A 12,852-nucleotide genomic window follows, 5' to 3' on the forward strand; every position below is an offset into this window, starting at 1 on the left:
GTGGTGGGACGACTAAGTGAATGGGTGGGTGCATAGGGTAAGTTTTACAGCAGAAATGGCTACAGGTGTAGGAACATTTAAATAGGAGTAATGGTTTGGGAATGTCCTAGTGCACTACGGGCAACATTGAGTGGTGGGGGCTAGGGTATAAGGGAGATAATCTCATTACAGGGCTTATTTGAGAAATTAATATAGGTGAAATAATATCAGAGTGGTATCAGTGGAGAAGTAACACAAATATATGGTTTCTGAAGAGGAATTGGTGTGGTTTTCAAAAGAGGAAACAGTTTGGGTGATTGTTCTGGCCTTGTAACATTAGTCCACATGATCACGCTATGTTGGTACTACTACTAGCACAAAGCAAAGGAAAACTACAGATGTTATACTCTCTGAGGACATGTAGCTCTACTGCAAGGTTTAACGCTGCAAAATACTTTGGAGGTATGATAGTTACCCATTCAGATCTCCCCAGTCTGGGACTTGGTGAAGAGGATACTGTCTCCAGGAGAAACAAATCCGGCATTTTTTGGACTGGAGCATGGTGTGTTAGATCCTTAATCGGGTATGTACTTTATAGAATTTGGGGACATAAATGGATAGACTGAAGCTGGATATGGTGAGAATTAGCAAAGTGTTGTGGCGGAGATGACAATATTTCTGGTCAGGTGAGTAAAGAGCCATCAGCACAAAATCAGGTAGGAGTAACGCAGGAGTAGTTCAAAAAATTAATAGGAAATTAGGAATGCCAGCAAACTACTATAAACAGCACAGTGAATACATTGTCACAGCCAAAATAGAAACAAGTATAAAAACATCACATTAGTACAAGTACAGATGCCTACTTTACACATGGTGGAGATAACGGGGGAAAACGTATGATGAGATAAAAGATATCATCAGTACATTAGGGAAGATGAAAATTTAATAGTGACGGGGACCGATATGAATGAAAGACTGCTAGCAGCCGACTTCCGGGAGACAATCCGGGTAACAATGACTCTACACCTCACCTCAGAAGACACAATGAAAAAAGGTAAACCTATGTTCATAGTAGTTAAAGATTTAGAGAAACATTTTTGCAATGTAGACTGTAGTAATCTCTTAGAAATTCTTCATGTATCAGAGATGAACACAATTGAAGGTCATGAAAGGTAAGGAGTAGTTGAGAACGAAGTGATACAGGATTCTAGCCTATCCACAATGTTATTCAATCTGTTTATTGATAAACCAGAAAAGGAAACCATGGAGAAATTTGGACATGGAATCGAACTTCAGGGAGAAGAAATAAAAACTCACAGATTTGCCGACAATGCTATAATTCTGTCATAGATAGCAAACTGCTTGGAAGTTTCGGTTGAACGGAATGGAACAAGTCTCAAAAAGAGTCTATAAAATCAACAAAAATAGAACAATGGTAATGGAATGTAGCTGAATTATATCAGCCGATGCTGAAGGAATTAGATCAGGAAATGAGAGATTAAATGTAGTAGATGAGTTTTGCTATTTGATACTGTGTCAAAAATCTCTGGATACCAATCACAGAATGTTACCCCTATTCTGACTGGACCAGAGTTGGGGTTCCTCCTGCACGGCGGTCGGAGGCCTGAAGATAGTGTAGTGTGTTGTTGAAATGGGTTGCTCAATAAAATAACAACTGGAAATTTAAAGGGCTGAAGGAGTTTTGATTCAACATATAGAACAGCTGAGATCCCGCAACCGCCTGTCTATGACTTCAGAGTCTCATAAGATTGTCATTATTCCTTCTAGACTCCATTCAGATTCACTCAAAATTATACATACCGTAAATCTGTAAATATTCACTTTGATAAAAAGGTAATGCAGATATACAAAGAAGGAAGTTCACTAAGTCCACTACAGTAAATAACTTTCCTTCAGTTGCTTTAAGTATCATCAAGTAGCTAAACACCCAACAAAGGATTAAAAAGTGAAGCCAAAGAAGGATTAAAAGTGCCAATGTAGTACACCTGGAATTATTAAACATGTAATCTGAGAAATTTTCAATTTCTTGTAAAGTGGTGACTAATAAACCTGTCTGTAATATAGGTGGTCTGCTTAAACATTATCAGAAAAACTGAGTTTTGACTTGGTAGTTCTTTAGTCATTTGAATCTGATACACACAGTTTCCAACAACAATAACCTCCAAGTTTTATTCTGTAGAAATCTATACATTTAAGAGCTAAAAATAAACAACCAACGCATTAATTTCTTACCAGGGAACCACCACTCAAAGGTAGTTAGCAGTGATCCTATTTCACACCAAATGCTGTATTATGGGAAGTCCTAGAGGAATGTAAATAAGTAAGAAGTAACAATGTATGAAGAGGATAGCTGCTACTCACCATACAGCAAAGATGCTGAGTTGCAGATAGGCACAACAAAAACACTGTCTGAAAGGCAACAACTCACTGACTAGTGGAGGTGGGGTTTTGTTGACGAATCAGTGCCTCTACTGTTTGGCAAGTTATTACCTTTATTCCTTAAATTAAACCCTGCCTTATTATTATTATTATTATTATTATTATTATTATTATGTTGACAGGCTGATATCATTAATCATCTACTCACCTTACTTCCAATTTTAAATACTTCGTCGTAATCAAGACACTTTGTGTTGATCATTAAGGAATCTGTATCCCCATAAATAACCTCGTAATTCATTTTCTCCACAAGGTCCTTGGTGTTAATTAAGATCTCTCTCCCTTTAGCTAAAATAATAAAGGTAACTGTATAAACACACCTATCAATACAATAAATAAAGTTGTTTATAGTTTTCAATACACCATGTTACCTGTTACAAGTGCTGCTATTGGTCTGGCATAGAATCGTGAATGTGAAAATCCCAGGCAACCATACATACTGTTTGCTGTCAGCTTCAGAGCCATCTGACGAATGTTATACTGCAAAGTTACAAAGTATACTGTCAACAAATTCTACACATTATCTCAGTGCAATGTAACAGAAACAGAAAGATAAAAACCTGTTGGTGAAGAAGATGCTTGAGAAAAGGCAGGAGTAGTGCTGAGGAAGAGAGGAATAGGGGATGACTGAATGCACACATAGAAAAAATGTCTCTCATAGCTTCACAATCAAAGGAACAAAAATCAAATTCAATAATGGTCACACAGTCTTAAAACAGTATGGAATACACCTCTTCATTTTACAGACAAAGGCACACATGAGTAAATGGTTCTTAATTTTACAAACCAATTGCACTTCTCTTAACTTACTAAATGCACACCTTACACATGGCCATGTTCATCAAATGAAGGAACTCTTATATGGCTGACACTTCCACATCTTAAAGAGTACATTAGCACTTCTGTCAAAAATCATCAGAAAAGTTAAAGAATACATTTGCTGGAATAGAAAGAAATATATTATCTAATAATAATGATTACCATCATTATTCTTCTACATATGCAGGCATGTCTACCAACAAAACGGAACGATACAAGCTTCATGGGGAACAAAAGAAGCCCAGAAAAATTGAAAAACAAAAGAAATAGGACAAAGATGTCCATACACAGCAATACAGAGTAGGTCCAGGAGAGAGAGAGAGAGAGAGAGAGAGAGAGAGAGAGAGAGAGAGAGAGAGAGGAGGGGGGAGGGGTCGAGAGGAGGGGGGAGGGGTCGAGAGGAGGGGGGAGGGGTCGAGAGGAGGGGGGAGGGGTCGAGAGGAGGGGGGAGGGGTCGAGAGCAGGGGGAGGGGTCGAGAGCAGGGGGGAGGGGTCGAGAGCAGGGGGGAGGGGTGAGAGCAGGGGGAGGGGTGAGAGCAGGGGGGCGGGGTGAGAGCAGGGGGGCGGGGTGAGAGCAGGGGGCGGGGTGAGAGCAGGGGCGGGGTGAGAGCAGGGGGAGGGGTGAGAGCAGGGGGAGGGGTGAGAGCAGGGGGAGGGGTGAGAGCAGGGGGAGGGGTGAGAGCAGGGGGAGGGGTGAGAGCAGGGGGAGGGGTGAGTGCAGGGGGAGGGGTGAGTGCAGGGGGAGGGGTGAGAGCAGGGGGAGGGGTGAGAGCAGGGGGAGGGGTGAGAGCAGGGGGAGGGGTGAGAGCAGGGGGAGGGGTGAGAGCAGGGGGAGGGGTGAGAGCAGGGGGAGGGGTGAGAGCAGGGGGAGGGGTGAGAGCAGGGGGAGGGGGAGAGCAGGGGGGAGGGGGAGAGCAGGGGGGAGGGGGAGAGCAGGGGGGAGGGGGAGAGCAGGGGGAGGGGGAGAGCAGGGGGAGGGGGGAGAGCAGGGGGAGGGGGGAGAGCAGGGGGAGGGGGGTGAGAGCAGGGGGAGGGGAGAGAGCAGGGGGGAGGGGGGTGAGCAGGGGGGAGGGGGGTGAGCAGGGGGGAGGGGGGTGAGCAGGGGGGAGGGGGGAGAGCTGGGGGAGGATTTTTGACAATATAATGTAATTGGACAGACAAAAAATCTACTCACCGAGCGGCAGCAGGAGAACACACATATAAAAAAAGGTTTTACGTATGCAAGCTTTCTGATCCAATGGCTCCTCCTTCCAGCAAAAGGATTGAAGGGAAAGGAAGAGGGGTGAAGGAAAAGGACTGGAGAGATTTACAAAATGGCTTAGAGTGTGGAACAGTCACCCAGGTCAGGGGATACTAACCAGGTGGGATGAGAAGGAATGACTGATTGCTAGGAACTTTCTTCACAGTAATGACTCCTTTCTTGACTCTCTTTCAGTTTTCTACATCTTTTATTTTCTGACATGTGTTTTTTGCCATACTCTTGCCACCTCTGTTGCACACAATGCACTTAGCTTTCCACTCTTTTTAACTCATGCACAAGGTTTTATCAGTAATCTCTGTCTTGCATATTACCCTGTTTTCCACCTTTAAGCTCTCAAATCCTCACATCTCATCCGATGCAGTCCACAATCATCACTCTTTCCTTTCATGCCATCTGGTAAGTCTTCCCTGACCCAGGTTCTGGGTGACTTTTCCAAACTCTGACTCTTTTCTTAAACCACTCCAGTCCTCTTCCTTCTCCTTCAACCTTTCCGCCAGAAGAAAGAGCCCCTGTGTGTGTGTATGTATGTGTGTGTGTGTGTGTGTGTGTGTGTGTGTGTGTGTGTGTGTGTGTTCCTGCTGCCACTTAGTATTTGATTTACATAGTTTTGATACACATAGTTTTCACAAGTGAAGTACAGTACAACTACAAATGTACTTCAGGAAAAGCAGAAAACACTTTAAATACAGATTCAATATGTTGTATGAAACATTTTTATACTACAAAAATCTGATATTAAATTGTCCTTTATTCTGCTCCAACTAGTTTCGGAACAGCACCATTATTTACCATACCCTACAGTTCAACTTGGTGTAAAATGCATGCCCATGTTTACAATGTGCCTCAAATATGTTTTAACTCTGTGGAAGCAAGTGGCCCTGGAGTATGACGTAACATCATCCAGCAAAATGCAGATAGTTGGTTAAATACAGAACTCCCTAAATCAGTTTGGATAGACAATAATTTGATCAACACTACACTGCAATATTTCAGAACTACTTATCAGTCCTGCAATGACTACATACATACATGCAGATGCTTAGGGAGAAATTAATAATTGCTGCTGCAAATACTGACATTAGAACTAATTAGTTCAACCAGTCCCAAGCACTCTATTGCAACTGTAAAACTGTTCAGCTAGCATGTAGCACATTAAAATGATAAAAGGTGTTTCCATTTCATGTGAATTACAATAATCACAGTTATTAAGAAAATAATTATTTTTGTATTTCATTGTAAGACTTCAAAATAACAAATATATTCACAACACTAAAATTACCTGCATCTTCAAATCTGGTGAGAGATCACTGGCTTTCATAAGTTTCTTCACAGCTCGCCTACTCTCCACGAGTTTGCGGATTTCAGTTGGAAGTATTCCCGCATTCTGATTGCTATCAGGTACATCAGCCATCATATCCTGTATTGGAAACCAATGCTTTAAGAAGAGAATGTTAATCGGATTGTAGCTACATTATAAGTATAGTTAACCAATGTTTTAAGAAGAAAATGTTAACCAGATTGTAGCTACATTATAAGTATAGTTATAAGTCAAACACTAGAACCAACATAAAAAAAGTATTTCTCTGTACAGCTGAAACAGTTTATTCAAAACTTGTTCCAGTGGACAAACAGTGTCTCATAATGATCATCATCATTACCATCATCAATTTTATGCAGACTATGGGAGTTAATTTTAGGATTACTATAGTTTACAGTGTACTTTAGATGAGGTTAGAAACAGTGTTCTCATCTGAATTCAAGAAAATCAAACGAAAAAATTTGAAGCTGCAAATCTAACCTACTGTGAAAGAAAAACCTTGATCTAACCAGTTACAAATATTTTCACAATTTGCATTCATCTTTGGTTCAAATGGCTCTGAGTAGTATGCGACTTAACATCTGAGGTCATCAGTCCCCTAGAACCTAGAACTACTTAAACCTAACTAACCTAAGGACATCACACACACACATGCTCGAGGCAGGATTCGAACCTGCGACCATAGCGTTATCTCATACTGGACTGATGAGCATAATAATGATTGCACACAGTCTCTCACTTCAACCAACAATGGACTCTGATTAAACCACCACTGCTCTCCTTCCTTTGGCAGACATAATCTATGTCTGTGTCTCCCCCCCTCCCCCATAAAAGTGATGACATAACCAAGTCACCATTATGAGGCCATGCAAATGTCACAATGTTACCCTTTGTTACTGTTTCTTTAATTCATCTCTGCTATGTAGGTTCTAATGATTTCTCTGCTGCCTTTAAATTCTTCCTTCCATTACACTTTTTTTCAGATTTTTGTGGTGTTCTTTAATTTATGATACTTATATTTTTTGCCTTTTATTTTCCTTGTTAGAGAAGGAAGGTAGACTGTAAGTACCTAACATCTCTAGTCTGGTTTAAACTAATTGGCACCAAACATTTAAGGTCCAAAGCTGTGACAGTACCACATCACTTACACCCGTTGGCAGCCACTACAGCACATTGCTCTCCATGTTCAAAGGTTGGAGGAAGGCAACAGCACATCACCTACAGAAGTACCATGTCTACTGAATCACTGTGGTATGCAAACCAACCTTTGGGCTGAGGACAGTTTCACCCTTTTTACACACATCAAAAAAAGTTGCATCATCCCAGTTCCCAGAACTACTGGCGATAAGGCGTTGACTGTGGATATCATATCACAGACACACTCCCTTTGACTGTTCACTAAACCCGCCCAAAGATGTAAACAAACACGCATGAGCAGTGCCTATTAGATGGAGGGGATCCGACAGCAAACAGTTCGTCATTCCACCAGGAAGGAGGAACACGGCTCGTGTTGTCTGTAGCTCAACCATGCCTAGACGGTCAATACCACAGTTCGATCGCATCCGCATTGTTACTTTGTGCCAGGAAGGGCTCTCAACAAGGGAAGTGTCCAGGCGTCTCTGAGTGAACTAAAGTGATACTGCTCGGACAAGGAGCAGATACAGAGACAGGAACTGTTGATGACATGCCTCGCTTAGGCCGCCCAAGGGCTACAACTGCAATGGATAACCACTACCTATGGATTATGGCTCTGAGGAATCCTGACAGCAACTCCACCATGTTGAATAATGCTTTTCATGCAGCTACAGGACGTCGTATTACGACTCAACCTTAGTGCAATAGGCTGCATGATGCGCAGCTTCACTCCTGAAGTCCATGGCGAGGTCCATCTTTGCAACCACGACACCATGCAGCGTGATACAGATGGGCCTAATCACATGCCGAGTGGACCACTCAGGATTGGCATCACATTCTCTTCACCGATGAATGTCGCATATGCCTTCAACCAGACAATCATCGGAGATGTGTTTGGAGGCAACCTGGCCAGGCTGAACGCCTTAGACACACTGTCCAGCGAGTGCAGCAAGGTGGAGGTTCCCTGCTGTTTTGGGGTGGCATTATGTTGGGCCGACGTACGCCACACATTAAATATTGCAAGGCTCTATTAAAACCAGAATTGTAAGGAAGTGCCTATGCAAGTATGAACTAATATGCTACGTGGTTACACTAGGCAAAATTCAAAGCTTTATTTCTTCTGCTATTAACTGATGCAAGTGGTGTAGCCCAGTGAAAAAAAAACCTAAAATAATGTGATGTCTGCACAAGATTCTGCTGGCATATATGCAATGGTTAACCAATATTACCCATCTTTTGCGTGACTGCAGCATCAGTATTTGAGAAAACAAGGTTAAAAGTTTTATAAGACTTTGAATACCACACAAGAGCATCAGTCATGAATAGGAAATGATGTGACTTGAACATAGTGCAGGCAGTCTTCTAACCTGCTGTCTTATCTGGCTGCACTAACAGCACTGCTTGGTGGCTGATGCTCATCTATAATATTCGGCAGGCTTGTAAACCTCTGAAACTCTTGAAAAGTGCTCCGACTAAAGCAGTAATTGTGTTACGTCTAAGGATGTACTACCATAACGTAAACAATGAGCAAAATCAGTGACCTGCTGGGTGTGTATTTCAATTTGCAATTAAACCAATAAAGTTTTAAGTCAAGTTTCAATAACAGTTCAACTTATGGAAAATTTCTTCTGCTGTAGATTGGGGGTTAAATTTTATAATGTGAGATAAGATATGGCTTTGTATATTATATTTTACCACACATTCAAATAGTTCTGTGTAATTATTTTTATATTAATACTTCTTACAATAAGGATGAATTGGTAGTTCACAGACTTCTTGTCATTGGTTCAAAGCTACACACTCATTTTTTTTCTTCAGAAGCAAAGAGCCACCTGTAAATAGCTGACACTGTTGGAAAACATTAATGATATTACCAAATTTAACTTTCACATCTGTTGTGTAAATGTCGAATATTTTTATTCTAGACACCTCTGTTCCCATACGGTGGAAAAAAAAAATGCCCCATTTGGAAGTCAGCATGCAAGTCCTCATCCAGTTTCAAGACAAAAGTTTATCTAGCAAACTCAGATTGGGTGCATTTTAAAAACACATGTGTGAAAACGGGGAGATGGCAACACTGTCACATCGTGTAGTGTACTGGAATGTACAAAGAAGCACCCTGCACTATCATACCAGCCGTCATAGCTCACTCAATAGACTGCTGGGACATGAAACACACACACACACACACACACACACACACACACACACACCATGAAGCTATTTTTCGAACCACCAGGTTCCTTTTTTGTTTTTTAGACGTGTTTCCTGGTTTTCATTGTTTATATGCCGGACATCATTTTGTCACATGACAATAGCCTATCACATGCCAATAGGGTCCATTAAATTGCATGCATGTGTCTACCAACCGTGCACTGCACAACCATAACTGATCCTGTTACGTTCATGTATGGGTGGCTTCCCAATGGAGTACACATGCGATGAATACATCAATATGCATTTTTTGCTGGGTGTATCCGATAATCAAGCTGCTCCTGCGGTTCGTACATATGCTGTATGGTTCTCTCAAAGGTGCCATCCTGATAAGAATGTTTTTCATTGGCTGGAACAACACCGTCGAGAAACAGGTAATCTTCATCCACAAGTAACGTACAGAGGCATCCAAGGACTAGACTTACTCCACAAACAGAGGTCGCAATTCTTGAAACTGTTCATCATCACCTTGGCAAAGTATTCATCATATCTCAAAAACTGGGTTTTGAAGTATTTCAAGATGAAAAACTGCATGCATATCATTACACACTAGCTTCGCTAGTGAAGTTATTTTCACCCTCCCCAACAACCCACATCAACCATGAATGTGGCTTTCAGGTATGCTTTCGCATAAACCTGTAGGCTGGAATTGTGGGAGGAGTGATTTAGGGCCCTTTACCTACTGCCAGACTAGTTGAATGCGGCCCTCTAGCATACATTTCTTTGCAATACTTTGCCTGAAGCAATAGAAAATATCCCTCTTGGTGTTTGGTGACAGCTATGGTTTCAGCATGATGGTGCACTGCCACACTTTGGAATGAATGTATGTAACTATATAAATGAAGCGTTTCCAAGGAAATGTATTGGTCGTGGACATCCACTGTTCTGGCCTCCACGTGCCCCCAGACCTTAACCGGCTAGATTTTATTTAAGGGGATATTTAAGGCAACAAATTTATAGTATTCTATTCATGGATAAACATGACCCAATAGCTAGCGTGCATGCCGCTTAGGCAACTGGGTGGTTGCTTTGATCATCATCTCTGAAGTGAATTTTGTTCGTAGGTGTATGTATCGATTCCGTGAAGATAAGCCTGGACATCAAATGTACAGAATGAAATTACCATATGTGGCATGGTGTACAATTTAGTGTAGCCTATTGTGTTTTTTTGTACCTCAATGGATACATGTGACGCTACAGTATCCACCATTATGTTCTAATGGCTTTATTTATGTCACGGATGAAACGAAGTGGTTGTTTACATGTGTAAGACGTTCATGTTACTTCTCAATCTTTAAATAAAGGTAACAATAACAGAAAGAAAGATGCAAATACTACATCGGCGAGGTGTAAACTGGATACAGTTCGATGCTTTAACTGGCTGGGGGGACGTTTTGCACGAACGTGACTCAAACAAACATCAGCGAGTCTGGATATCCATTCCCCATGGACTTGCCTCGTCTCATTGAGCAAATAGACAGCCCCACAACACTGCAGAGTTCACGCTATCTATTCTTGCCCAGGCTGCAGGCATTTACAGCATCGACAGAGTCCATTTTTTAAATTGCATTTGTATTAAACTTATCGGCTGTGTATTAAGTAAGGAAATGGATGGGGCAAAACATCTGGTTGCCTATGCATCAGCACAGCTGAACAGAGAAGGAAAGAAATGCTGTGTCTCATATATTGTATAACATGTTTTTGATGTTATTTGCATTAGAGAAAATTCAGGATGACAATCCGGTTAACATGCTAGGTGCTAATATTCAGTGAGTTCAATTCTGAGGTGATTCATAAACCCTGGCAAGTCAAACGGAAATATCAACAATCTGAGTCAGAAAGTTAGTGTGATGCAATGAGTGGGGTCCATCTGTGCAGTGTGGCAGAAGGCATTAGCAGCTGATGCATACTGCACGCTATTTATAACACAACCAAAAATTGTCATGCACTTGTATCTCAAATTGTGGTACCAACTGTGTTACAAAATGAAGTATTTAAACAGGTGCTTGATCATGCATTAGCAAGGCTTGATAGTTGTAGAACAACAGAATGACATATCTCAATAATATTGGTGGTGAATGTATATGCAGGACATAGAACAATCTTTAAAGAAGAATGTACCATACACTTAAGTCAAATTGAGTCACGAGCATATCCCGCTGCAGAGATAACCAAAGGCCAGCACATCATTTGAGCAGATTGGTTTCGATATCTTAGGTCCTTTTGGGAAGACACGGAAAGGAATCATTATGTGGTAATGATAATACATCACTTTTCGCATTACACAGAAATTATAGTTCTTTTGAAATCAACAGGCCAATACTGTGACGCATGCCCTGGTTAGGGAGGAAAAACAATCCTATAATGCTCGAATACAGTATTAGTAATCTGCAGCTTGACACAGTCACATCGATTAAATATCTAGACATAACGTTGCAAAATGATATGAAATGCAATGCGCATGTAAGGACTGTAGTAGGATATGCAAATAGTCGACTTTGGTTTATTGTGAGAATTTTAGGGAAGTAGGGATCCTCTGTAAAGGATATCACATATAGGACACTAGTGCTACCCCATTCTTGAGTACTGCTTTAGTGTTTGGGATTGCCGCCAGGACAGATTAAAGGAAGACATCGAAGCAATACAGGGGCAGACTGTTAGATTTTGTTACTCATAGGTTTGATCAACACACACTTATAATACAAGGGCCTGTAATACATTGTACTCGACGCATGAGTTTCAAGTTGGCAGCAGAACCGTTTGACAAGTGAAGAATGAGAAGTGTGGGGCACCAAGCGTGTGGCACAAACCAATCACAGTGCAATAATTGCTCCCAGTCGTGGTGTCAAAGCTCCTGCATCGCTGGCTTTGTTTTTTTTGACATAAACAATGTGCTTTGTGGTCAGTTTCCACCATGCACTTGCATTGTTCTGTGCTTCTGGAAATTCTGATACGTGAAAAATGCCACAGAAAAAGAGTTCGATCGCCTATTGACAATGCTGCTTCGACGTGTGCTGCTAAGCAGTCAGGCACTGGATTTATTACAGAGAAATCTTGAGTTTTACAAACAAGAGAAAGAATGTGAGAGTATTCATGGAGAGCCATCGGTTCCTGCTGATAAAGTAGTGGAACACACATCAAAAATTCTTGGACTTAGTGCAAGAACACTAGGAAGTAAGGGAGTCTTACTGCAAAATTTGAAGGATGTAGATGTGAACCATAATGATTCCGAGGTGTTTGGATCAGATAATGTCATTTTAGCAACTCCCGGAAAGAAGAAAAAGCAGTCTCACCCCATCACCGACTTAAGATTATTTCCAGAGTGATGCTATTTGCAGGAACATTTATGCTTACTATTGCAGGGAAGAGTATCCTACAGTAGCAAAGTTGCTAGTGTCGTTAAAAAAAGTGAACTTTCCATGGGTGGGAAAGCCTCACTGAAAATTATACACAAAAGTATGGTTTTCCATTACGAAGCTCTAGATGAACGGGAAGTCCTGTCAGAAAAGGCACATACCGTACAGAATCGAAGCATATTCTTGTACGAAATTGTGGGCAAGGGAATTCATTCCATAATATACCTAGATGAAATGTGGATTAATGCCAGGAAAGTTGTCGGTAAATGCTGGATGGATGACACTCCAAGCAATAGGGGTCATCAGCCGAC

The 12,852-nt window shown here is 41.4% G+C and overlaps 1 protein-coding gene across 1 annotated transcript in view; it reads right to left on the reverse strand.

Annotated features, from left to right (window-relative positions):
- LOC126162843 (DNA polymerase alpha catalytic subunit) overlaps window positions 1-12,852 on the reverse strand; it is a 244,379-nt gene that overhangs the window by 105,251 nt on the left and 126,276 nt on the right. The window contains exons 19-21 of the mRNA XM_049919607.1: window positions 5,799-5,936; window positions 2,811-2,919; window positions 2,588-2,727 (exon numbers count right to left, since the gene is read on the reverse strand). Of these exons, the coding sequence (XP_049775564.1) occupies window positions 2,588-2,727; window positions 2,811-2,919; window positions 5,799-5,936 (387 nt within the window). The remainder of the gene's footprint in view (window positions 1-2,587; window positions 2,728-2,810; window positions 2,920-5,798; window positions 5,937-12,852) is intronic.

This window comes from Schistocerca cancellata, chromosome 2 (genome assembly GCF_023864275.1).
Source record: "Schistocerca cancellata isolate TAMUIC-IGC-003103 chromosome 2, iqSchCanc2.1, whole genome shotgun sequence".
Classification (NCBI taxonomy): Eukaryota; Metazoa; Arthropoda; class Insecta; order Orthoptera; family Acrididae; genus Schistocerca; species Schistocerca cancellata.